Source organism: Amphibalanus amphitrite, unplaced genomic scaffold (genome assembly GCF_019059575.1).
Source record: "Amphibalanus amphitrite isolate SeventyFive unplaced genomic scaffold, NRLGWU_Aamphi_draft 001751F_arrow, whole genome shotgun sequence".
In the NCBI taxonomy this organism is placed as follows: Eukaryota; Metazoa; Arthropoda; class Thecostraca; order Balanomorpha; family Balanidae; genus Amphibalanus; species Amphibalanus amphitrite.
In genome coordinates this window covers 1-24,321 of record NW_024883244.1, presented here as the reverse complement: position 1 = coordinate 24,321, position 24,321 = coordinate 1, and the positions used below count along the sequence as shown (strand labels likewise).

Below are 24,321 nucleotides of genomic sequence, written 5' to 3'. Positions count from 1 at the left end.
TTTAGATGAGGTTCGGGATAGGCAGTAGGCACGGAAACTCTGCACGGTGTCTGAGAACCCGTTGTCATTGCCAGTCCACGTGCGGTGCTGTCTCATGAATGAAAAGACGTGACATGGGAGAGTGAATAAATGTGAAATGGCACAAGGTTAGAAGGTGGGACTTTCTCAGCCCTCCATACCATCAGCTGTTATTTCCAACCTCACACATACCCGTGGAAGTCGTTTATCAAAGGAGAGTCCTTATTGCCTCGAGTTTAGAGCCGTCACAACATGTGGAAATTACATCTCTTTCGTCAGGGTATAACCCAACAAATCTGGAACCCAATATCACAAATATGAGAACAGAAAAAAACGATACAATGCACATATTATTTTTCTATAAAAAAATTGCGTTCCAACTCCCGACTGCTGCCGGTTCAGTAATTTCATCACAAGCTTTTAACTCTTTTATTGGAGTGGCCCGAAATTAATTCAACATCACCCTGGTGTTCGAACAACGGTGTATCATGACATCGTCATCAGCGTCGATGACGCAGTATCATTTGATGACGTCGATGACAAAACTGCTGCCATGGTGTTTAATCGAGCGCGAGCTGAGTCTGGATCGTCTCAGCAGCGAACGGACAAGAGTTACCGCCCGGTTGAGTTCTCACGGATCTCTCAGAGAGTTCTCACGACTCTTCTCTAAGGCGATCGATCGTCGCTGAAAGCCCCGGGGACACAGACACCAAGGATTTCAGGAGGAATTGAGACACGGTAGCCAGATGACGGCTGGTAAAAAAGAAAGAAAAACGTCGGAAAGTGATGCGAAAAAGGGGTACAGGGTCCACCTATTAAGTGCTTTGTTAGATCTAACAGATCATTAGATTAGATCATATCTATATGAGGATCATGACATCATAGAATACATGGTGTAAGTAGTGGCATCGGTAATTTTAACCAAAACAAGAGGCATCAGACAAAAAATCTTCGCATCAGCCATCAAGTACCGTCAGACCTCAAATGAAACGTCATACTAACGAAGCTGTCAGCTTCCGGCCGTCAATAATTCTGTATGATTATTTTAGAAAAGTTACGAGAGACTGGAAGGTGACCATCAACGTTATTACTGATGGCGAACTAAAAACGAACCAAGATAACTTAGGCAAACTGTTTTTATCACTTTAATTCTCATACAATCGAATATAGGAAGAGAAGGGATTTGCACAAACTTATCCGATGAACGGAGAAAAAACAACGATGCAAAAATAAAAAAAATGAAATGCTACGAGACTGAACGGTGAGAAGGATAAGCATGACTAAACGAGTGGTACTGATTGGACACACTTTTGTTGTGATTGTCACCCGGATGGCCAGAGTTATTCGGGTCAAGTTCAGCGCCAGTGGCAGTGCCACTCAGATCAGGGTCCAGTTAATTGTCAGTGTCATGTGGGTCGGTGTCAGTGTCACCAAGGGTAGGCTCAGTGTCAGTGTCAGTGTCACCGAGTTTAGGTTCAGTGTCAGTGTCAACAAGGTTAGGCCCAATGTCAGGTTCAGTGTCAGTGTCAGTGTCAGTGTCAGTGTCAGTCGACTCACCGATGTCCCATTGTCCCAGTCGGCCATTCGGTCAGTGTCAGGGTCACAAAGGTTAGGCTCAGTGTCAGTGTCAGTGTCACCGAGGTTACGTTCAGTGTCAGTGTCAGTGTCAGTGTCGGTGTCGGTATCTCTCGACTCACCGATATCCCAGTCTGCTGGGTGCTGCTGCCGCTCCCTGTCGGCCAGCACGTACCACACACAGGCCAGCCAGTGTGCCGCCAGCGAGAACAGCACAAGCAGCAGCGTCAGGATCATGCTGCTGTACTGCGTGTACCGGTCGATCTTCTGCAGCAGTCGCACCAGCCGCAGCAGCCGCGTCAGCTTCAGAAGGTGAATCGGCGTCTCCTGAGGCCCAGAGGTCAGTCAGAGGGGATGGAGAGGGTCTCCTATCGCCCGGGGCTGGGGTGGGATACTTAGGGGACAGACGTAGACGTTGAGGTGACCCATCAACCCGGTTTTTGGCCCTGTCATATCGACAGATTAGTGTTTAGCTGACTCAGTGCCAATGCTTTCAAATTCTCTTGGACTTCCAACCGTTTCTCTCCAGTGCCAGACCTTTCAGGCCAGTCAGACAAAATAAGACAAATCTATAGATTTTGTGGTGTTGTCCGTAGCTGCATCGCAAGAATTTTCATTATTAGACGGTTATGTAAGCCATTGGATGTGTGTTATTATAACGTCCCAGCCTCCAGCATTGCTCCTCTATATAGATAAGTTAGAGGAGTGCATGGTAATGAACTTACCGTAGCATTTAATTTGATGCCAAGTTAGATCGAGTTACCGAGTTTTGGCCCTACGGGAACCGCATGGCTAGCCTCTCAGACCCTCTACAGCCATATCGACAATTGCAAAGGGCACGTAATTGTAGCGGGGTTTCGCGGCGTTGCGGGGCTAACCGGGCATTCACTTCTCCAGCAGGTGGGCTGGCTCGAGTGGGGGTGTTAAAATCGGCCTGGTCGGTGCGCTTCTACTCGTAGTAGCCCTTCTCGGTTCAGCCCCTCGCGAACTCGTCCCGACTCTGTCTTTACATTCTCCGGGGCGATCAATCATCGGAAACACATAGGCCAGGGTTAGGGAATGGGAGATAATGATAAATGTTAATCAATTACCCTCGATCATATTGGTATAGAAAATCAACTCTATTTAACAAAAAGTCCCACTCTCAAACAACAGCGCCCTTCCTAGCTGAGGGCTATCTCCCACCGGATATACACAACAATCATACTTCCACTCGTGCATCCCTTCTCACTTCTGTCATACGTCCAGTTATACCTCATAATTATCAGAGTTAGCCGTCTCCGATCCCTCCCTCTTTGCCTAACTTCCCCCGGTGGTGCTAAGGCGTGCGCAAGTCATTATTGAGTCATTGGCCTTAAATTTCATTAACCGTTATCCCTTCATAACCACAATGCTCCGTATATCAGACAAACGCTTCATAATGCTCACGCTACACGAATAGAATATACGAACCACCACAGATTTCGGCACTCCGCCCTTGAATTACGCGACTTATAGCGGGTCCAAGACCATGCCGAACTACCTACACACAAATAATAAACACACACGCACGCAGGTTGTTGAGCGAACAATGGACTTACAGCATGGGCCGGTAAACCTTTGCAACAACGTACGCAGCCCTTGTCTTACTGCCACTCACGCGTGGACCTACCTTCTGCTGCCAGTGGTCAGTCAGCATCTCTAACACACTCCAGCCCACGGTTCCGGAGCTAGAGCTCGCAGGGCACTCAGTAGCCCGGGCTTTCCGCGGCGGACGTATCTAAAATTTGAAAGCCGGGTTGGGTAACTAAAGTCCGTCCGTGATACTAATGACCGCATCTCGCACCAGCCATAGTTCAGGGTTTCCGGGCCAACCCGGCGACCTAAAAAAAGGTTAGCTCTCGTCGGCTAACTACAAAGACGACACGCGTCTTCCACGCACGCAGGTCCACTCGGGGATATCCTGCACTCAACACACATCGTCGACTACCAGCACATAGGCGTCCAAAGCCCTATCTATCCGTGGCTGGTAGTTAAGCTGTCGTCACAGACCTATTCGAAAGGACCAGAGCATGGCCGGAGCTACTCGACTGACTGCGGGTGGCCAGCACCGTCTGACTGCGATCACCCGACTCGAATGCTCGGTATCTAATGTTCACCCCCGTCTTGCGGCATTATACGTTCCTTCGCGGGGCATTACTCTTCCGGCGGCATACGATTCCCTCGCTAAGACGCCCGGGGTCCTAACCACCTCCGAAACTATCTATGTCGCTCTTCAAATGACGTCCCGCGCCGACCACTTGAGGGACCGATAGCGGGCCTACCTATCTTTTTGAAACCGGGCTGGGTAACTAAGGTCCATCCGTGATACTGATGACCGCATCTCGCTCCAGTCATAGTTCAGGGCTTCCGGGCCAGCCCGGCAGCCTAAAATCTGCCCAGCCTCCGAGGCTGTTAATCCGAGACGGAACACCGTCATCTCGCGGCGGCCCACCCGCCGATACACATCCCAGGCGACGGCCCACGTGACCTTAATTATCACCCAGGCCTACCCTGGGCCGGAACAATCGGGCCACTGGTCCCGTGTCCGCTAGCCAGAGGTTAGACAGACTACAGCCCGTCGTCCCCTCCGAGCCAGGACACGAGGCTGACCGGGTAACATTTCTTGAAACCCTCCTCGGCGGTCTGTGCCCGACTCGCCTTCATCCTCACGTTTAATTTCGCGACTTATTGCACGCATCCAGGGCTTACTCAATCGAGGCCTTATATCTAGTGGGGTCTGTCCGAGTTTAGCGCCATTCGGGAAACCCGATTTTTCTATTTGTACAGTCCGCGTCTCTACTCGCGTCTCATCTCCCTCCTAACCCATGGCCGCGTCGGTGGATTCTCCACGCACAGGGGCGTGACGTGCATCATCTATCTCCCCGGTTCCATCCCTTGCAGTGTCCATGTAGAATAAAATTACATATATTTCGTGTGCAACAAGGTCTAGTGTGTTGCTTGTGTGCGGACCGTTGGTAAATTGATTAGTGGAGTGCCAGGAAATCCGCTGGCGAGGGCATTTGGGAGTCAACCGGAGGAGCTCCAGTATCGGTTGGGCTAGGGAGGTCCTGTATGTGTTGTGTATAATCGCTATCGTTTGGACCGTGGGATAATTCGGGGAGGATGGAGTGCCAGGAAATCCACTGGCAAGGGCACTTAGGAGTCAACCGGAGAAGCTCCAGTATCGGTTAGGTCAGGGAGGTCCTGTGTGTATTGTGTGTAATCGCTATTATTTGGACCGTGGGATAATTTGGGGAGGATGGAGTGCCAGGAAATCCACTGGCAAGGGCACTTAGGAGTCAACCGGAGAAGCTCCAGTATCGGCTAGGCTAGGGAGGTCCGGTGTGTGTTGTGTGTAATCGCTATTGTTGGACCGTGGGATAATTTGGGGAGGATGGAGTGCCAGGAAATCCACTGGCAAGGGCACTTAGGAGTCAACCGGAGAAGCTCCAGTATCGGTTAGGCTAGGGAGGTCCTGTGTATGTTGTGTGTAATCGCTATTGTTTGGACCGTGGGATAATTTGGGGAGGATGGAGTGCCAGGAAATCCACTGGCAAGGGCACTTAGGAGTCAACCGGAGAAGCTCCAGTATCGGTTAGGTCAGGGAGGTCCTGTGTGTATTGTGTGTAATCGCTATTGTTTGGACTGTGGGATAATTTGGGGAGGATGGAGTGCCAGGAAATCCACTGGCAAGGGCACTTAGGAGTCAACCGGAGAAGCTCCAGTATCGGTTAGGCTAGGGAGGTCCTGTGTATGTTGTGTGTAATCGCTATTGTTTGGACCGTGGGATAATTTGGGGAGGATGGAGTGCCAGGAAATCCACTGGCAAGGGCACTTAGGAGTCAACCGGAGAAGCTCCAGTATCGGCTAGGCTAGGGAGGTCCTGTGTGTGTTCTGTGCTCCCCGTATAATCCCTGTGTGCACTGTGTAAAATCAAACAGATAAAGAAAACTGATCGTTGTAAATTGCTCTGGCCAGACACCTTGGAAATGACCTCTTTCCCGACTGTGGGTTGGCATATGGCCTTTTATGCTCCATCCTCCGATCCCTGCCCTTCAGCACTATACTCACACTCGTATTTCAATATTTACAAGTCCCATTTATTTACATACTCCGACGCAACACCTTAAATTCCCTTACACGTCAAATTTAAAAGAAACATTCTGGGCCCAGGCCGCCCATCAACTGAGCCCCACAAGCCGCGCGGTGCGGTACACAGTCGCCCGTCCCTTTCCAGACTCCCCACGGTGTATAATCCCCTCCGTCCGCCTTAATCACCACGGGGCGCCGGACGAGGGTCCACGTCGGCACGCGTCTCGCGCCACGCGCACAGTTACATAGTTTACCGAAATCGAATTGTGAACTTAAGCTACCTAGACTGAAAGTCCCAAGAATAAATTTAACTACCTAAACTGAATGGCCTAAAACATTGCAGACGACACCTAAAAAGGGGAATATAATGTGGCTCACATAGCAGTAACGAGGGGGGGGTTACTTGAAGGATTTTAGGGACTAGGTGCGCACCCGTGTTCACCGCGTGACCTTACTTGAGATGGAGTCGCTGGCATGATGGTCGTGTCCGTCCAGCGCCCGGCCCGGCGGCCAGAGCCGCGCCGCCGGCGCCGTGATGCCAGCCGCTGGTGTCTCGTGGGCTGTCCGCGATGTCAGACGAGAGACGTGGGCCGAGAGTGCCACCGGCGCGGGATGCGTCGTCCGAGAGAGCGAGGACCAGAGAGCGTTCCAGTTCCGTTTCATCAACTTATACTTTTGATGACGTCATACTTCAGAGGGCCGGGCAGCATCTCCTTGTCCAATCTTCGTCCTCCATTCTCAGAAAGTGCGTTTGGCTCCGCCTTCAAACGTTCGTGATTTGCTGAAGTTCGGCACCCCCGGCCATGCAGTCGCACCCTTTCACGTGGCGATCGGGTGGAATTCGCCGCCGGCGCTCACGGCGCCTGAGGTGCCAGGTGGCGGGCCTGGCCCTCCGCTCCCCCTTGTTTTGAAGTCAGCTCCGGCCAGATGTCCTATATTTTGTCGTTGGCGACCGAGTTCCATTTCATCCTGTTTTCGTACAAACCGGGTCGGTCCCCGCTCCCCTTTCTTGTTTTGGTTCAAATCAGGGCCGGTCTGCACTCCCCTCTCCTTGTTCTCTGGCGGGGTGCCGAGCGTGGGACAGAGTCTTGTTTTCCAAAGGCTAAACTGATTAATGGCTCGAGGCTGGCAGAATGGCGCGTTTCGGTATGCTATTTGTTGGCTTCAGATCCGGGTTCTCATGAAGTGGGGTGGTCATCTATAGAGGACCCCTGTTTGTCAGAGCCTACTGCGCCGTCTGTGTGGACGGCAGCTGGGACGGAGAGAGGGTATCACAGCCGATTTAGCCGGCTGACCGTGTCTGTGCGGCGCTCGCAGATGGCCGTGTTTCAGCTTGTGGCACAGCTTGCAGTTCAGCATGAAAGATGAAAAAAATGTAACGCATCTGCGTTACATTTTCAGACCTCTTTTTATAGTCGCGCCCCGCGACTAAACGTTTGAGAGCCCGCTTCTGCCGTGCTATTTGGTGCCGTTTCGTCGTGTTTCTTGGTGACTTCTGTGACGAGGGCGGGTGGCCGTCTTCTAAAGGATTGGTAGCTAATTCAACAGGAGTGTTCGGTTGGGGAGGATGGCATAATACGAGCTTGGATGATTGGGACAAAAGGAGTGCGGGTTTTTGTGTCATTGCACAGTATTTCAGGCCATCCTTACATTTCCAGAATTAAAAACATTCACGTACTATCCCGTAATACACCACCAACTACACATCAAATTATTTGCGCGCAAAACAATGGAAATTGAATGAAACCATTGAAATAATTAACACATGACAATACAAAAAAATAACATTGGTACATTTGGTCACTATAATTCGATCAAATTAGCGATAACATACCGGTGCAGATTGTGGTATGCCAAAGAAGTGAGCCCGGCACCTGATGGTGGCTCCATGAGCCACGACAGCTCCGGTCCGGGATGGCCGCGATGACGGACTGGCGGTCGTCCGCGATTTGGTCTCGAACCGGCCGGCTGCTGCTGTAGTCGTGTCCCAGTTCCGGATTTCCCCAGTCTCGTAGTTGTAGTCGTAGTCCTCGCCGACCATCGATGTCGTACGCAGCTGCCCTGGTGAGCTGTCAGGGCTGGCTATGATCGGCCCAGAACTCGTCGTCTGTGGCTGAGCCTGGGTTGAACGTGGCTTCCAAGCTGTTTCTGCTGGTCTGGTGGCCGCAGAGGCTGCGCTCTGGTGTAGACTGCCGATGATGGTTTGGCTGTCACATCTGGCGGCAGGTGTGGTTCCACTGCAGCCTGCTCCATGATTACTTGGCTGTGACGTTGAGAACATCGCTCCGGCCTGCTGCAGATCACATGATCGGTCTCGAAGTTTGGGAAATGGGAGCCACCTGCAATTGATGAACGGCGGATCACCGCCTGCCAGTGCGGCGGGCGGTCCAGAAATCGGCCCGCAGACTGACCCGGTCCATTACAGCTGTCCATTTTGGTTGAAACAGGCAGCATTGAAGTGTCCCTGAATGGTCGTGTCTAATGATGCTTCATGGTTGTAGTTGTCGTCACCATTACTCCGGTTGCCGTCTGATTTTGTCGTCACAGACGTGCGATGTAACTGCTGACAACATTGTAGTTTTGGTTCTATTCGTGTCTCCTTCTCCTTCTTCCGGTCTTCTGTTGTTATTTATTTCCGGCGTTGCCTTCATTTTGAGTTCCATTGGGCACTGGCTGTCAGGCAGTCGCTGTTGATGACTACCTTTTTTCTGTTCTTTTGTCGGCGTCTCTTCTTCTCTGTGCTGCACGTTTGCTCTTCCAAATGGCTTCGTGATGTTACAGTTCTTCAATCATTTGCATTTTACTCTTCTCAGCTGTCGTTTCCTTTCTGTGATTGCATGTATCCATTGCCATTTAGTATCAACGTCGTTTCCATCGGTATACTACTTCAATGTCTTCTTTCTCGCCGTCACTCGGCTGTGTGTTGTCCTTCTTGTTCTTATCGCAATTCAGCTTTCCATACTGCTTCTAAAACGTGCCTCAATCATTTACAATCTGCGCTGTCACCTTCATTTCAGTATGCTGCGTCCTATTGGTGACTTTTGCCTTCTTCAATCCTGATTTTCATTTCAGCACATTCAATTTCTTCATAGCGTCGTGCTCAGTCGTATTTTTAGTACGTTCATTGGGTTCGGCAACATACATGACTGCCTGTTCTGTAACGGGGGTTTCCGTCACGGAGAACGGCTCGTGGACGGTTGCCGGTCTCCTGTCAGTTCTCTCCAGAGGCGGGTCAGTCCACGGGTCACACATAGGTCACTGCACCTTTTTGGTATAGGATGGGTACAATCTCTTAAAAATTGGGTTAAAAATGGCATCCTCGGTGTGATTACTCTAACTTTGGATCACGGGATTTCACTCAAGGTTAGGGTTCGCTAGATGTGAGCCACATAATTTTAGTTAGCGATACCTGTAGCCGAAAAAATATACCAAGCCCGCTCGCCCGTCACTTAAAATTGATCCTCGATTTACCCTTATCACTTCATGATATATACACCCTCCAGCAATCCACGCTTTCTGATTTCAATCAAATCAATTTAACCCGAGTAACGCTGCACTGAGTGACCAGCTCCCACTGCATCTAGCTCAGACATAATACGTTTTCTCACTCACGCTCGCATTTCCTCTGAAATTTTAGCTTTGGGTTCGGCAATGCACGTCCGTCCACCGACTTCATGATTCCTTTGATTGATCCTACCCCACGTTGGGCGCCAAATCTGTAGCGGGATTTCGCGGCGTTGCGGGGCTAACCGGGCATTCACTTCTCCAGCAGGTGGGCTGGCTCGAGTGGGGGTGTTAAAATCGGCCTGGTCGGTGCGCTTCTACTCGTAGTAGCCCTTCTCGGTTCAGCCCCTCGCGAACTCGTCCCGACTCTGTCTTTACATTCTCCGGGGCGATCAATCATCGGAAACACATAGGCCAGGGTTAGGGAATGGGAGATAATGATAAATGTTAATCAATTACCCTCGATCATATTGGTATAGAAAATCAACTCTATTTAACAAAAAGTCCCACTCTCAAACAACAGCGCCCTTCCTAGCTGAGGGCTATCTCCCACCGGATATACACAACAATCATACTTCCACTCGTGCATCCCTTCTCACTTCTGTCATACGTCCAGTTATACCTCATAATTATCAGAGTTAGCCGTCTCCGATCCCTCCCTCTTTGCCTAACTTCCCCCGGTGGTGCTAAGGCGTGCGCAAGTCATTATTGAGTCATTGGCCTTAAATTTCATTAACCGTTATCCCTTCATAACCACAATGCTCCGTATATCAGACAAACGCTTCATAATGCTCACGCTACACGAATAGAATATACGAACCACCACAGATTTCGGCACTCCGCCCTTGAATTACGCGACTTATAGCGGGTCCAAGACCATGCCGAACTACCTACACACAAATAATAAACACACACGCACGCAGGTTGTTGAGCGAACAATGGACTTACAGCATGGGCCGGTAAACCTTTGCAACAACGTACGCAGCCCTTGTCTTACTGCCACTCACGCGTGGACCTACCTTCTGCTGCCAGTGGTCAGTCAGCATCTCTAACACACTCCAGCCCACGGTTCCGGAGCTAGAGCTCGCAGGGCACTCAGTAGCCCGGGCTTTCCGCGGCGGACGTATCTAAAATTTGAAAGCCGGGTTGGGTAACTAAAGTCCGTCCGTGATACTAATGACCGCATCTCGCACCAGCCATAGTTCAGGGTTTCCGGGCCAACCCGGCGACCTAAAAAAAGGTTAGCTCTCGTCGGCTAACTACAAAGACGACACGCGTCTTCCACGCACGCAGGTCCACTCGGGGATATCCTGCACTCAACACACATCGTCGACTACCAGCACATAGGCGTCCAAAGCCCTATCTATCCGTGGCTGGTAGTTAAGCTGTCGTCACAGACCTATTCGAAAGGACCAGAGCATGGCCGGAGCTACTCGACTGACTGCGGGTGGCCAGCACCGTCTGACTGCGATCACCCGACTCGAATGCTCGGTATCTAATGTTCACCCCCGTCTTGCGGCATTATACGTTCCTTCGCGGGGCATTACTCTTCCGGCGGCATACGATTCCCTCGCTAAGACGCCCGGGGTCCTAACCACCTCCGAAACTATCTATGTCGCTCTTCAAATGACGTCCCGCGCCGACCACTTGAGGGACCGATAGCGGGCCTACCTATCTTTTTGAAACCGGGCTGGGTAACTAAGGTCCATCCGTGATACTGATGACCGCATCTCGCTCCAGTCATAGTTCAGGGCTTCCGGGCCAGCCCGGCAGCCTAAAATCTGCCCAGCCTCCGAGGCTGTTAATCCGAGACGGAACACCGTCATCTCGCGGCGGCCCACCCGCCGATACACATCCCAGGCGACGGCCCACGTGACCTTAATTATCACCCAGGCCTACCCTGGGCCGGAACAATCGGGCCACTGGTCCCGTGTCCGCTAGCCAGAGGTTAGACAGACTACAGCCCGTCGTCCCCTCCGAGCCAGGACACGAGGCTGACCGGGTAACATTTCTTGAAACCCTCCTCGGCGGTCTGTGCCCGACTCGCCTTCATCCTCACGTTTAATTTCGCGACTTATTGCACGCATCCAGGGCTTACTCAATCGAGGCCTTATATCTAGTGGGGTCTGTCCGAGTTTAGCGCCATTCGGGAAACCCGATTTTTCTATTTGTACAGTCCGCGTCTCTACTCGCGTCTCATCTCCCTCCTAACCCATGGCCGCGTCGGTGGATTCTCCACGCACAGGGGCGTGACGTGCATCATCTATCTCCCCGGTTCCATCCCTTGCAGTGTCCATGTAGAATAAAATTACATATATTTCGTGTGCAACAAGGTCTAGTGTGTTGCTTGTGTGCGGACCGTTGGTAAATTGATTAGTGGAGTGCCAGGAAATCCGCTGGCGAGGGCATTTGGGAGTCAACCGGAGGAGCTCCAGTATCGGTTGGGCTAGGGAGGTCCTGTATGTGTTGTGTATAATCGCTATCGTTTGGACCGTGGGATAATTCGGGGAGGATGGAGTGCCAGGAAATCCACTGGCAAGGGCACTTAGGAGTCAACCGGAGAAGCTCCAGTATCGGTTAGGTCAGGGAGGTCCTGTGTGTATTGTGTGTAATCGCTATTATTTGGACCGTGGGATAATTTGGGGAGGATGGAGTGCCAGGAAATCCACTGGCAAGGGCACTTAGGAGTCAACCGGAGAAGCTCCAGTATCGGCTAGGCTAGGGAGGTCCGGTGTGTGTTGTGTGTAATCGCTATTGTTGGACCGTGGGATAATTTGGGGAGGATGGAGTGCCAGGAAATCCACTGGCAAGGGCACTTAGGAGTCAACCGGAGAAGCTCCAGTATCGGTTAGGCTAGGGAGGTCCTGTGTATGTTGTGTGTAATCGCTATTGTTTGGACCGTGGGATAATTTGGGGAGGATGGAGTGCCAGGAAATCCACTGGCAAGGGCACTTAGGAGTCAACCGGAGAAGCTCCAGTATCGGTTAGGTCAGGGAGGTCCTGTGTGTATTGTGTGTAATCGCTATTGTTTGGACTGTGGGATAATTTGGGGAGGATGGAGTGCCAGGAAATCCACTGGCAAGGGCACTTAGGAGTCAACCGGAGAAGCTCCAGTATCGGTTAGGCTAGGGAGGTCCTGTGTATGTTGTGTGTAATCGCTATTGTTTGGACCGTGGGATAATTTGGGGAGGATGGAGTGCCAGGAAATCCACTGGCAAGGGCACTTAGGAGTCAACCGGAGAAGCTCCAGTATCGGCTAGGCTAGGGAGGTCCTGTGTGTGTTCTGTGCTCCCCGTATAATCCCTGTGTGCACTGTGTAAAATCAAACAGATAAAGAAAACTGATCGTTGTAAATTGCTCTGGCCAGACACCTTGGAAATGACCTCTTTCCCGACTGTGGGTTGGCATATGGCCTTTTATGCTCCATCCTCCGATCCCTGCCCTTCAGCACTATACTCACACTCGTATTTCAATATTTACAAGTCCCATTTATTTACATACTCCGACGCAACACCTTAAATTCCCTTACACGTCAAATTTAAAAGAAACATTCTGGGCCCAGGCCGCCCATCAACTGAGCCCCACAAGCCGCGCGGTGCGGTACACAGTCGCCCGTCCCTTTCCAGACTCCCCACGGTGTATAATCCCCTCCGTCCGCCTTAATCACCACGGGGCGCCGGACGAGGGTCCACGTCGGCACGCGTCTCGCGCCACGCGCACAGTTACATAGTTTACCGAAATCGAATTGTGAACTTAAGCTACCTAGACTGAAAGTCCCAAGAATAAATTTAACTACCTAAACTGAATGGCCTAAAACATTGCAGACGACACCTAAAAAGGGGAATATAATGTGGCTCACATAGCAGTAACGAGGGGGGGGTTACTTGAAGGATTTTAGGGACTAGGTGCGCACCCGTGTTCACCGCGTGACCTTACTTGAGATGGAGTCGCTGGCATGATGGTCGTGTCCGTCCAGCGCCCGGCCCGGCGGCCAGAGCCGCGCCGCCGGCGCCGTGATGCCAGCCGCTGGTGTCTCGTGGGCTGTCCGCGATGTCAGACGAGAGACGTGGGCCGAGAGTGCCACCGGCGCGGGATGCGTCGTCCGAGAGAGCGAGGACCAGAGAGCGTTCCAGTTCCGTTTCATCAACTTATACTTTTGATGACGTCATACTTCAGAGGGCCGGGCAGCATCTCCTTGTCCAATCTTCGTCCTCCATTCTCAGAAAGTGCGTTTGGCTCCGCCTTCAAACGTTCGTGATTTGCTGAAGTTCGGCACCCCCGGCCATGCAGTCGCACCCTTTCACGTGGCGATCGGGTGGAATTCGCCGCCGGCGCTCACGGCGCCTGAGGTGCCAGGTGGCGGGCCTGGCCCTCCGCTCCCCCTTGTTTTGAAGTCAGCTCCGGCCAGATGTCCTATATTTTGTCGTTGGCGACCGAGTTCCATTTCATCCTGTTTTCGTACAAACCGGGTCGGTCCCCGCTCCCCTTTCTTGTTTTGGTTCAAATCAGGGCCGGTCTGCACTCCCCTCTCCTTGTTCTCTGGCGGGGTGCCGAGCGTGGGACAGAGTCTTGTTTTCCAAAGGCTAAACTGATTAATGGCTCGAGGCTGGCAGAATGGCGCGTTTCGGTATGCTATTTGTTGGCTTCAGATCCGGGTTCTCATGAAGTGGGGTGGTCATCTATAGAGGACCCCTGTTTGTCAGAGCCTACTGCGCCGTCTGTGTGGACGGCAGCTGGGACGGAGAGAGGGTATCACAGCCGATTTAGCCGGCTGACCGTGTCTGTGCGGCGCTCGCAGATGGCCGTGTTTCAGCTTGTGGCACAGCTTGCAGTTCAGCATGAAAGATGAAAAAAATGTAACGCATCTGCGTTACATAATCATGGAACAAACTACTCCGGATGTGAAGTCCCAGAAGAGTTTCAGTCCTAGTCAAAATGTCGGTACCGTGACAGCTATGGCTCTTTAGTCGGTAACTACCCGGTATCTACTCTTAGTTTGGAATGAATAGTCCGAGATATGAACTTCCCTATCCCATTCCAGTTCCAGCTGATCAATATCGCACACAAAGGAGCCAGGTGACACTCCGGTCGGCTGGCGCACCGCACCTGAGTGCGATTTGTGCTCCCCGAGGAGGCAAATACTTCCCGTCAGTGGCGAGACTTCATTCCAGCGAGTGGCACCGGTCATTCGGCGCTACCCCTGGGCATTCTCGGAGCCGAGCGGAATTAGAAAATGCAGCCAACTCTTGGCGTCACTGGGGAAATGCTGCGGGATTTCATCCGGACTTCCGAGGCTCCAAGTACTGAGCGAGCCAGTCACATTAAAAGCGCGCGTACCCAAATGCTCCTGACTCTGATAATATAATATTTATGGGCAAGCTCCTTCAATTTCAAAGTTCTTGACATTGTAATGGACAATTATGAATGCTTTGTTAGTAGAGGCATCATTGAGGAGCGCATTTAGTGTTTCAACAATGCTTTTCTTCAACCTTACAACTGGTGCTTACTTTATTCCGTTATCCCTTTTTTCATTGTTACATTTACATTGCAAATCTACACCTAGTCTACCTACAGTATGACCTCTTCAAGATCCATGCTTATGCGCCTGTTTTCATACCCGTGTTTCGTTTAGGGGAAATTGGCTGTTGCGGCGGCGGTGCCATGTCCCCGCTGCGGGGAGACCCTGACCCGGGCTGGCACGCCAATCACCATAGAGTGACCGACGTGGCTCCGCGCTCCCACTGCCAGATTGACTTCAGTAATCAAGTTGGCGACGAACGAGCCAACTCGGATGGCACCCATATCGAGCCGCCGGATGACGGCTTTCGAATCGTCCCTAATTGGTAATCAGGCTACAGCCTAAAGCGAAAGGCTAATTTGGACGGACAATAAATCGTGGCCAATCACATTTAAAGCAGTCACAGCTGGATTTATTAGGTCAGCCAGGCAGGGTCATAGTTTGACCTCCGAGTAATATTTGATGATTAATAAATGAATGAATTCAAATTGCTAGCTTTAACTATTTCTAGGTACCACCTAGGAACACGCAGCACACACACTGAGTTTGATTCCCAGAAAGACGATGCGGTACTTACACCACGCAACAGAACAAAAACTGCTATCACAAAACTGGGTGCCTTCATTTTGGAACAGTATGGACTGTGGCATGTTTCATGCATTAGCTGAATTGCAAAACCCATGCGCCATTTCCATAAGCGAACGCAATACTTTACCGTCTTGATGAGGCACCATTAAGTAAGCAACGTCTCATTCTACTTAGTTCTTTCATTTTGAAATGCATTTTCAAAAGGACTTTGTAGCACAAGGTACTCTTCACCGAAATATACAACGCAAAATTATCTTGCTTTTCAAGTTTCGAAATACTTTTTATAGACGGATGAAACATTCATTATCCTCTACATTAACAATACGTCGAATGTATTGGACAACAGGCACTGGAAATTGATACTACTGCATTCCCGAAGAAGCATTTAACTGTTTGCCTCCATCAACTGTGGTCTAAATATACCTACTATAATATGGACCTTCTCACTATAATATGGTCCTTAACTATTTGATAGGTGATGAAATATGCGTCCGCGTCCTATATGACTGATAACAACAAGGCATGCATGACTTGCGCTCTAACATGCAGGAAGGCCGCAAATAAGTCAGCCACAATGCGTTCGGTGCAGAGCTGCATCACATGAACTTATGTACTTAACCCTCGCCGGACCTATTGGTCTTCTACTTACGCGCCGGCCGAGGGGGGGGGGGGGGTACAACCCTCTCCTCTCGCCGTTTCGCCCCTGGTGGAGCTAGCGCGTCGCGGAAAAAACGAGCGTGTGCGCTGCTACGAGACGCAAAGATTGATACCCGATTTAAGGTCCTAGGTCAGCCGGTGACCTCTGAGGTCAGGTCAAGTGCACCAAGGTACGGTTCCGTTTTTGGTGAATAATTTCACAAAAAAAAAACGGCCGCATAGCCGCGATTTTGGCAGCATCGGGCTCGTCACCTTGCTCAGGCGCGTCGAACGATATACTTTTTATTTGACTCAGGAAGACCTGTCTTCCTGAGTCCATTGGTGGCTTTTCCGACTCGCTAGCTTAATTTGATCAGGAGTTATTGACGAAAAACTAATATGACCCTAATCACGTCATAAATGACGTCACGCAAGGTCAACATTGTAAAAGTGACGCATCTAACCTTGCAAGGAGTGCACCAAATCATGATTCTGTGTGCTTGAGATAGTTGGAGATCGTTCCCGGCGCCAGAATAGCAGTTTTCGTTTTTCCCCATTAACTTATAGGTAATGGTGAGGTCACGAAAATGACCTGACCTCATATGACCTTTAGGAAAAATCCGAGCGATACAAGTTGTGAGACTCGTAATGGATATTAGATCCTGCAAGTTTCATTTCCCTGTGAAAGGTGAAAGCTCCTCTGGCAGTGAGGGCGTTGTGAAGTTGCGACACCTGAAGACCGTGCAGAGGTTCACTTAAGACGTCATAGGTCAGTGACCTGACCTGACCCGAAAATGCGGTTGATGTCAAAAGATCCAGCTTGAATAAATGGTCAGGTATGCCAAGTTTCAGCTCTCTTTCGCCAGCGTGTTCGGAGCTATCGCGAAAAAAACCCAGGGAGGGGGGGGGGGTGGCACCCCTCCTCCCTCGGCCGGCGAGGGTTTTAATCTAATGTATTTTTTCAGTTCAGGTAAATCGTTATTCTAGTCGATAAAAGAAATCGCCAGTGATATATCTCATGAGTCAGTTTCTGTGATCACCTAAACAATTAAAACAGAAAGCGTGGATAATTTCAAAACATACTGACAAAAACAGTGGGGCGATTGGAAATTTCTCGTTCATGTTAAACTTCATTTGTTATCAGCGATATTGAAAATGAAAGTATTTTCCCACTCTGTCATACAAAACACATTGATATCACTGATTGAATTGATATTGAATTGAATTGAATTGAATTGATATTGATATCATTGATATCCTAAACAACGTTTTTCGTTAATTGAACTGATGCAGCTCTGGTGAAACGCTCCAAAATCATAATTATTTGTTAAGTTCGTCACTCTCAATGGTCACACCGTGCGTAAAGTACCTTGCCTTTCATGTTAAGAGCGCGCCACAGCTGAAAGAGGGAACACATATCATGCAGATGAATAAATAGGACTAGGCCACACCACCACAACACTGAAGCACAGCACGGGAGCCCAATTAGGATCAAAACTACAGCGAAGGGTGCTTGGCGTGCCTTCTAACAAATGTCACAGTGTAAAACGAAATATTTTAACGTTGAAAGTTCGTTTTATAATAGCGATCAATTTTCCGTTTAAAAACTGATTAGACTTGAGCAGGTTCGTAACATTCCTTTATAACAGGCTAATCACAGCTATATTATATGCAAAGATGAAGCATCAAACTTGGCAGTATCATCCTCGTGTATAGGCTTGCGCCGTAAATGCGATGAGCCATACATCGGTCCAACGTCTTTCGGTCGTACCCGCAGAAATCTTAGAAGAGAGCGTAAAAATGCCCCACCACGTAGGTACAATGCTTTGAACAATTTTCACCATGTCATCTGTGTAGCGCGTACTCGTCATCTAAATATCGCAAACCACGTCAGTTATCGCTATGTAAATTTGGCCGTTTATAAATTTTTCAGAAGAGTGACACTAGCACAGTGGATGGAATCTAACAGATTCCCACAGAACGCAGGTGCTACGACAGACCCTTGCACAGCCCCTGTTCGCTGACAGACGGCCAGTGCCTCCTTCTCACCGAGCTGTAGACGTCGGCTGCGAACAGCAGGTCGAACGGCAGTGCCGCCAGCAGGTCCACGATGAACCAGCCCTTCAGGTAGTTGGTGGCGATGTAGCGCGGGTTGGACACCACCTCGCCCTTCTTGTTCACGTATGTGGTGCGAAAGTTGAGGATGATATCTAAGAAACGAAACACGGCGAGAGGTGAGAAACCGGGAAAGGGCTTGTGATTTTTGTCTTACATAGCTCGGCATCTTTTTTCATCTTACATCCAAGGATATATACAAAATGTATTTCCTTTTGGGAGAGAATGTCAATAAGCTGAAAGCATGAATTCCCATAATATGCGTCATTATATGACACAAAGTCACAATAACAGATTTTATTGTAAACACCCAGCGGACTGATATTTAAATGCTGCTGGCCGTTGGCATGCAACAATCTTTATCTTGGTCTAAGTCACGTTCAGGTATGAATGCTGGATCATAAACTACTATCTATGGCTGAATAAATTTGAGCCTCAGTTCTATTTATACCAGTGTGAAAGACAACCTTCAATTTATAAGGTAATTAACTACAACACCATCTCAGCAATCATCACGCTGACCTTGTCAACAAGGACTTAAAATCTAATTTCGTTTTCCCGAAAAATGAGCGTGGCGCTCTCACGAAAGCGTCTCCGGTTTTGTTGAGTGCGCGTCTTTCTGCGTGACGTGCGCTCGGGACTCCGGTCACGGATGATGCCGTGACCCGGTTCGGGCCACTCTGAATCGGTCGTCGTGGGATTTCACTGGTCACGCACCGGCCCAATCAGGCGGAACGGTGGACTGTTTTCGCCTTCAGCCGCCGCGGCTGGATCGATTGCCGACGTAGAGGATAGATACGGGACTTAGGCCGCCTGATGATACTCGGGGAAGGGCGAACAACAACCAGAGAAAGGATGATGGTGATTGGTGACTGGTGATTGTTAGATTGGTGGATGGTGATCGGTGGATTGGCGATAATAATTGGTGGTTATTGATTGGTGATGACAAATAGCAGGATACGAGTGACCTGCTCTTTGCGAATGCCGACTTGAAGCTGGTGATGGAAAACTGATTGTTGATGATAAGTGACGATCAGGGTTGTATACCAATCAAGTCGATTGAATTGATTGATTTGTTTCAACGCGTATTTTGAGTTGATTGGATTGAGTCGATTGACTTTTCGAGATGACTGGTTGACTGACTCGTTTGACTTTAGCGACTGGTTGACTGATTTGATTCCTGAAAATTAGAGTGACTCGTATGATTGAGTCGATTGAAAGGAGAGTTCAAATAACTTTTAGTTGACGAAAAATAATGACACCAATTGATGACATCAAAGATCACAAAACTACACTGAAAACTGCTTGTCATCACAACTGCAATATGGGGTAGATGGCCAAATAAAGAACAGGGCCTAAACATGAACAGCCAACTTTGACTTTCAACTGCAATAACTGCACCAATCCTGGTGATAGAACCTGGCGATGCACCTACCTACCTTTCTGCACTCAGCAGGAAACGTTTTTTCTAATCCAGATGATAAAGTGCAAGGCCCTATATACTAATAAAGTGTGATTAATTAATAATTCACATCTCCACATCTCCTCAGAAACAACCCACTGAACTCCATAAATATCTGAAACCCCTACAAAAATAACTGAAACAAAAGCGCCGTTTTCGTCTCGCTATTTACGTTTACGTGCCTAATTAATAGCTAATTTGCTGCATTGTTTAATTTGCAGCAGAACGTTTGTTGATCCTTTTCTCCTGAGAGCCTAAGCATAACATATTTAATATATTTCATTTTCCTTGAAATATTTTACCGAATATTATTAACCCGCGCCCTGCTGGGGGGGGGGGGTGTTTGAACACCCCCCCTTGTGGTTTTTCGCGAATATCTCAAAAACGGCGGCGCGGAGCGCCGCCGTTTTTGGTACACCTTATCATACATCAATTCTACACATGTTGTGAAAATTTCAGACCAAGGTCATTCAAGGTCAGGTCACCAGATCACTTGAAGTGACCTCACCTCATAAATGTTTCAATGTCTGTCATAGCTACACCGAGTGACCGATCGCTTTGAAACTTTCAGCGATTGCTAAGAGCAATAGCATGTACAAAATGTATATCTCAGAATTTTGATATCGATGACCTAAGGTCAGGTCAATTTTGCGACCTCCCCATTATAAGTCAATGGGGAAAAAATGAAATGCGCCTCTTTTGGATGAAAGACATTATAAACATTCCCAAACACCGAATTACAAGTGGTTTAGACACACTGAACATGAAAATGGTGTCCGTGACCCTTGTTTATGTCCTGAGGTCATCTTAGGTCACGAATGGTATCTAACAGTTTTTCGCAAATAACTTTTGATAGAGGCATGCTAGAGCGATGAAAACGCCTTAGATGTGTTCAGCTCGACGATACGGATCGACTGATATGCAACATGACCCTTTCCGGTCAGGTCATGACCTTGACCTGAGGTCAAATTTTCAAGTTGACCTTTCTAGGTCAAGTTATAGTTCATTCGATGCGTCTTGACGAGAGGAACACGATGCCGGTAAAAGTAAGCTCGTACAGGGCTTGGGTCAAAAGTTATTGCAGAAAAACTGTTTCCGAAAAAATCGGCTATTTTTGCAGTTTTTGCCCCCTGCAGGCAAAACCGTTGACGCTAGGTCAAATCTGAGAGAATTACTCAGAAAGGGCGTTAATAGGGCTATCGAATGCGCTTTTCCGCGGCGCTGTAGCTCTATTGGTTCCCGAGTTATGCGTTGGCTTCTTGGAAATTTTCGCCATTCGACCTGGAAATCGGCGAAATTTTGCCTTCAATGACCTCTGGTGACCTGACCTTTGACCTGACCAAAAAATTGACCTAAGTGATTTCGTCATTATTTTTGACGCTCTTTCGAACGCCGCCTTCCGCGTATCGCTACGTGGCCCAGGAGCCGAGTTACAAGGGGGGGGTGTTCAAACACCCCCCCCCCCCAGCAGGGCGTGGAAATCCAGGACCCCCAGCCGGGCGCGGGTTAAAGGTAGTGTGCCACCTTTGAAAGATTTCCCATTTTATTTTTCCTAGGATAAGAAGCTTCTGTTTTTACCTAATATCGCAAAAAAAATCAAAAATGGGCCTGGAATAGTGCCTTTTTCGCCTAAAAGTTTTTCGGTTTTTAGATATGTATAACAACTGTAGTGGGCTCACCTGCAAACAGGCGTCGGGCAACAATCGCGAATGCGGCGCACTTGTGACAATAAGCAAAGGTCATTATAGTGTTACGACCATACGACGTACGGGAATGAGTTATCAGCTGTCTAATCGTAGACAACACAATGTCGAGCCTTAAACTGTAAGCCCGTATTGGTATTGTTTCTTTTATTTGGCTGTCGAACATTATTTATGGTTTGAAATATGATTTTATGTAAAATAATTGATATGAAAAAGCCGTCTTATAAGTTATGACCCCATTTCACCACACGCAAGTGGCAGAAATGACAAAGATCAGCTGACGCATTTTTCTTGGCCGAAGTCAGAGCGCGCGGCCCGACGCACCACGCGTATTTGGAAATTCCGACCTCGACGAGCATCAGAAGCCACCTAACAGGCGTGTTCGAAACCGCAGGAGATGATGATGAACGGGTTTATCGAAACTTGATTGGATGAGCATATCGGTAATAGCGATTTCAGTGTGTGCATTTATTGTTCATAGTGGTGTGAAATGTGGTTGGGGTACGACCGACAACCCGTCGGGGCGAATTTCGCACTGGGGTACTCAAAATTTGAAGAATTTAAGACGTTTCCATGACTTTTGAAGGTATGGATAAGTTCTAAAAATCCGGTTCTCCTTATCTGGGCCATTAACTCCATACGGTCCAGGAAAGCTGGCACACTACCTTTAAGTGGTTTTATTTCAAATAAAATAATAACTAAAACGAAATTGGTGTTGTATAACCGATTTATTTTATGATGATCTACCATACTACATGATAATCAATGACGTCATCTTACCAAAAAATCAAAAGACGTAGAATAAGGATTTATAAAAGCTTAGCATACTTGTTGGCAAAACGTTTTCATGCAGTCGCACCGTGCCGTTCGCGTTTTAATTTTCCTCGTTCCCACTTCCTTTGTCCTTAACTTATACTGTGGTTCCAGAGTTCCTGTCCTCTCCATTTCCTTTTAAATATATTTTTTAACCCTCATCCCTATCCCCCAGTCCTAACAGTTTCAAATTGTATTGCAATAAAATTCAAACACAAATGTTTTGAATTCTTCACATAGGTACCTAACATTGACATGCCACGTCCAGAGTCGTGGACCGCTAAATACTTCAAATCTCTTCCTTCCCAATCTGACAACATCCCACGTCTCAAATGCACATTGTGTGGAAAGATTTTTCAGGCTGCCCGTCAGTCTCTGTCTAACCAAAACCGTCACATACAGGTAAGATATTTATTTCTATTTCCCTATGGTTAATATGTTATTGATGCATATAATCCATTGAAATAGACATGGTGTAGGGTAAATGGCCAAAGCACGAACACTGCCAAAATCCGAGCAGTCAACTTTCAACTGCAATATCTGATATTTAGTGTAAATGGAGTTGGAATATGGCCAAAATTAAATTGACAACTTTTAGGTGAAAGGTGGTGATTTGGGTTAAGGGGCAAGTCAACTACTGGGTTATTTTGCACCCATTAAATGAAACTTCTGCTCCAATTCTACCCATTGAACCTCAATATCATGATCCACCTGTCCATCACTAGGTATCCTTCCTTATTACATAGAAACTTTGAATGGCATGGCAATTTATAATTTTAAATGACAATATTTTTATGTTTCTTCTGTAGGTATAGTTCGTTTTTCTTAAGTTTGCCCCTCACTGTAAACGTCTTTTTGAACACAGCACGAGAATTGCTAGCTGAATTACTGAGAAAACTGGTTGGCGCACATTGTATTGTAGATATGAATAATATTTTCAAAATAAGCTTTGAACACCGACGATTTAACGTTATGTTAAGCGCCGTGCAATTTATTTATTAGTTCAGACATAATTCCCGAGAAGTCGTCTATCCCTGTGGGGCTGTAGGTATTGGCAAATACGAGCTACGAGTCTGTGAAATAGTAAATAAATTTGATCAAATTGATCGTCTGTCAAATCTGGTCAAATCAATGTGCGCCAACCAGTTTTCTAAGTAATTCAGCTAGCAATTCTCGTGCTGTGTTCAAAAAGACGTTTACAGTGAGGGGCAAACTTAAGAAAAACGAATAGGTAGGTAGGTAGGTACCTACCTACCCGACTGCTATGGACACTTTTCCAAGTTGGTGGGCAAAAAACCTAATGTATGTCTTGGTTTGAGTCGTTTGATTGAGTTGATTGATTCCTTTCATTGTCGCGTTTGAGTCGATTGAATCAATTCCCGAAAACTGCTCTGACTTGATTGATTTGATTGGTTTCCCAAATTTGTCGTGATTGAATTGATTGCTATTGACTGAGTCGTATACAACCCTGGTGACGATTATTGATTATTTCAGGAATACTTGTTGAATTTGGTATTTAGTAGTTCATTTTAGGCATTTAGTCCCAGAGTAAAGAACACACGGTTATGGCGAGGCATATTGCTGAAAAGAGAGATATCTCTCTTTCTTTCTCTCTTCCTCTCCCGTTTCTCACCGCTGCTTCAGACTGAACTGCGCTGCTTATAGATAGCACATCTGATAGACTGTTCCCTGGCCCTGACGTCCCTGACATGCGAATCTATTCTTCTGAAAAACAGATATTTCTGCAAAAGCTTTATATCACCGGAGCTGCTTTTCCATTGGCTTTGAAGCTTGGAAATAAAAAATCGTAAAAATTCGTAAAAATGCGGAGAACGGTCACTTTGTTTCGTCCTCTCCTTCTCTCCGTCGCTCTCCTCGCCTATGAGAGAGCTACCGATCGTTCTGCTCCGTCCTCTCTCTCTCCTCTCTCTCCTCTCCTCTCTCTCTCTCTCTCTCCTCTCCTCTCTTTCTCTCTCTCTCTCTCACCTATGAAAAGAGCGCCTCGACGACGACGTCGCTGACCACGGACGGTCGGTCGCGGTCCATGACGAAACTGGCGTTGTACGGCACCACCACGGCCACGTAGAAAGTGGCCACAAGTATCAGCCAGTCCCAGCACGACTTAAAAATACCTGCAAACAAAACACACACACAAGCAACAGGTGAATACAATGAATGTGTTTCATAGACATGATGTTGGTGGATATTTTCTTCAACTGCAACAGTTTCATACACTATGGAACAATAGTCCTACCTCGTGCTTTGGCAAATCATAT

General features: G+C 48.3%; 1 protein-coding gene across 1 annotated transcript in view; it reads right to left on the bottom strand.

Moving 5' to 3' along the window:
• LOC122374984 (potassium voltage-gated channel subfamily H member 8-like) overlaps positions 1 to 24,177 on the bottom strand; it is a gene marked incomplete at its 5' end in the record, with an annotated part of 45,363 nt that extends 21,186 nt beyond the window's left edge. The window contains 3 exons of the mRNA XM_043354109.1: positions 1,716 to 1,920; positions 18,002 to 18,170; positions 24,039 to 24,177. Coding sequence (XP_043210044.1) covers positions 1,716 to 1,920; positions 18,002 to 18,170; positions 24,039 to 24,177 — 513 coding nt within the window. The remainder of the gene's footprint in view (positions 1 to 1,715; positions 1,921 to 18,001; positions 18,171 to 24,038) is intronic.
• Between the last annotated feature and the right edge of the window lie 144 nt (positions 24,178 to 24,321).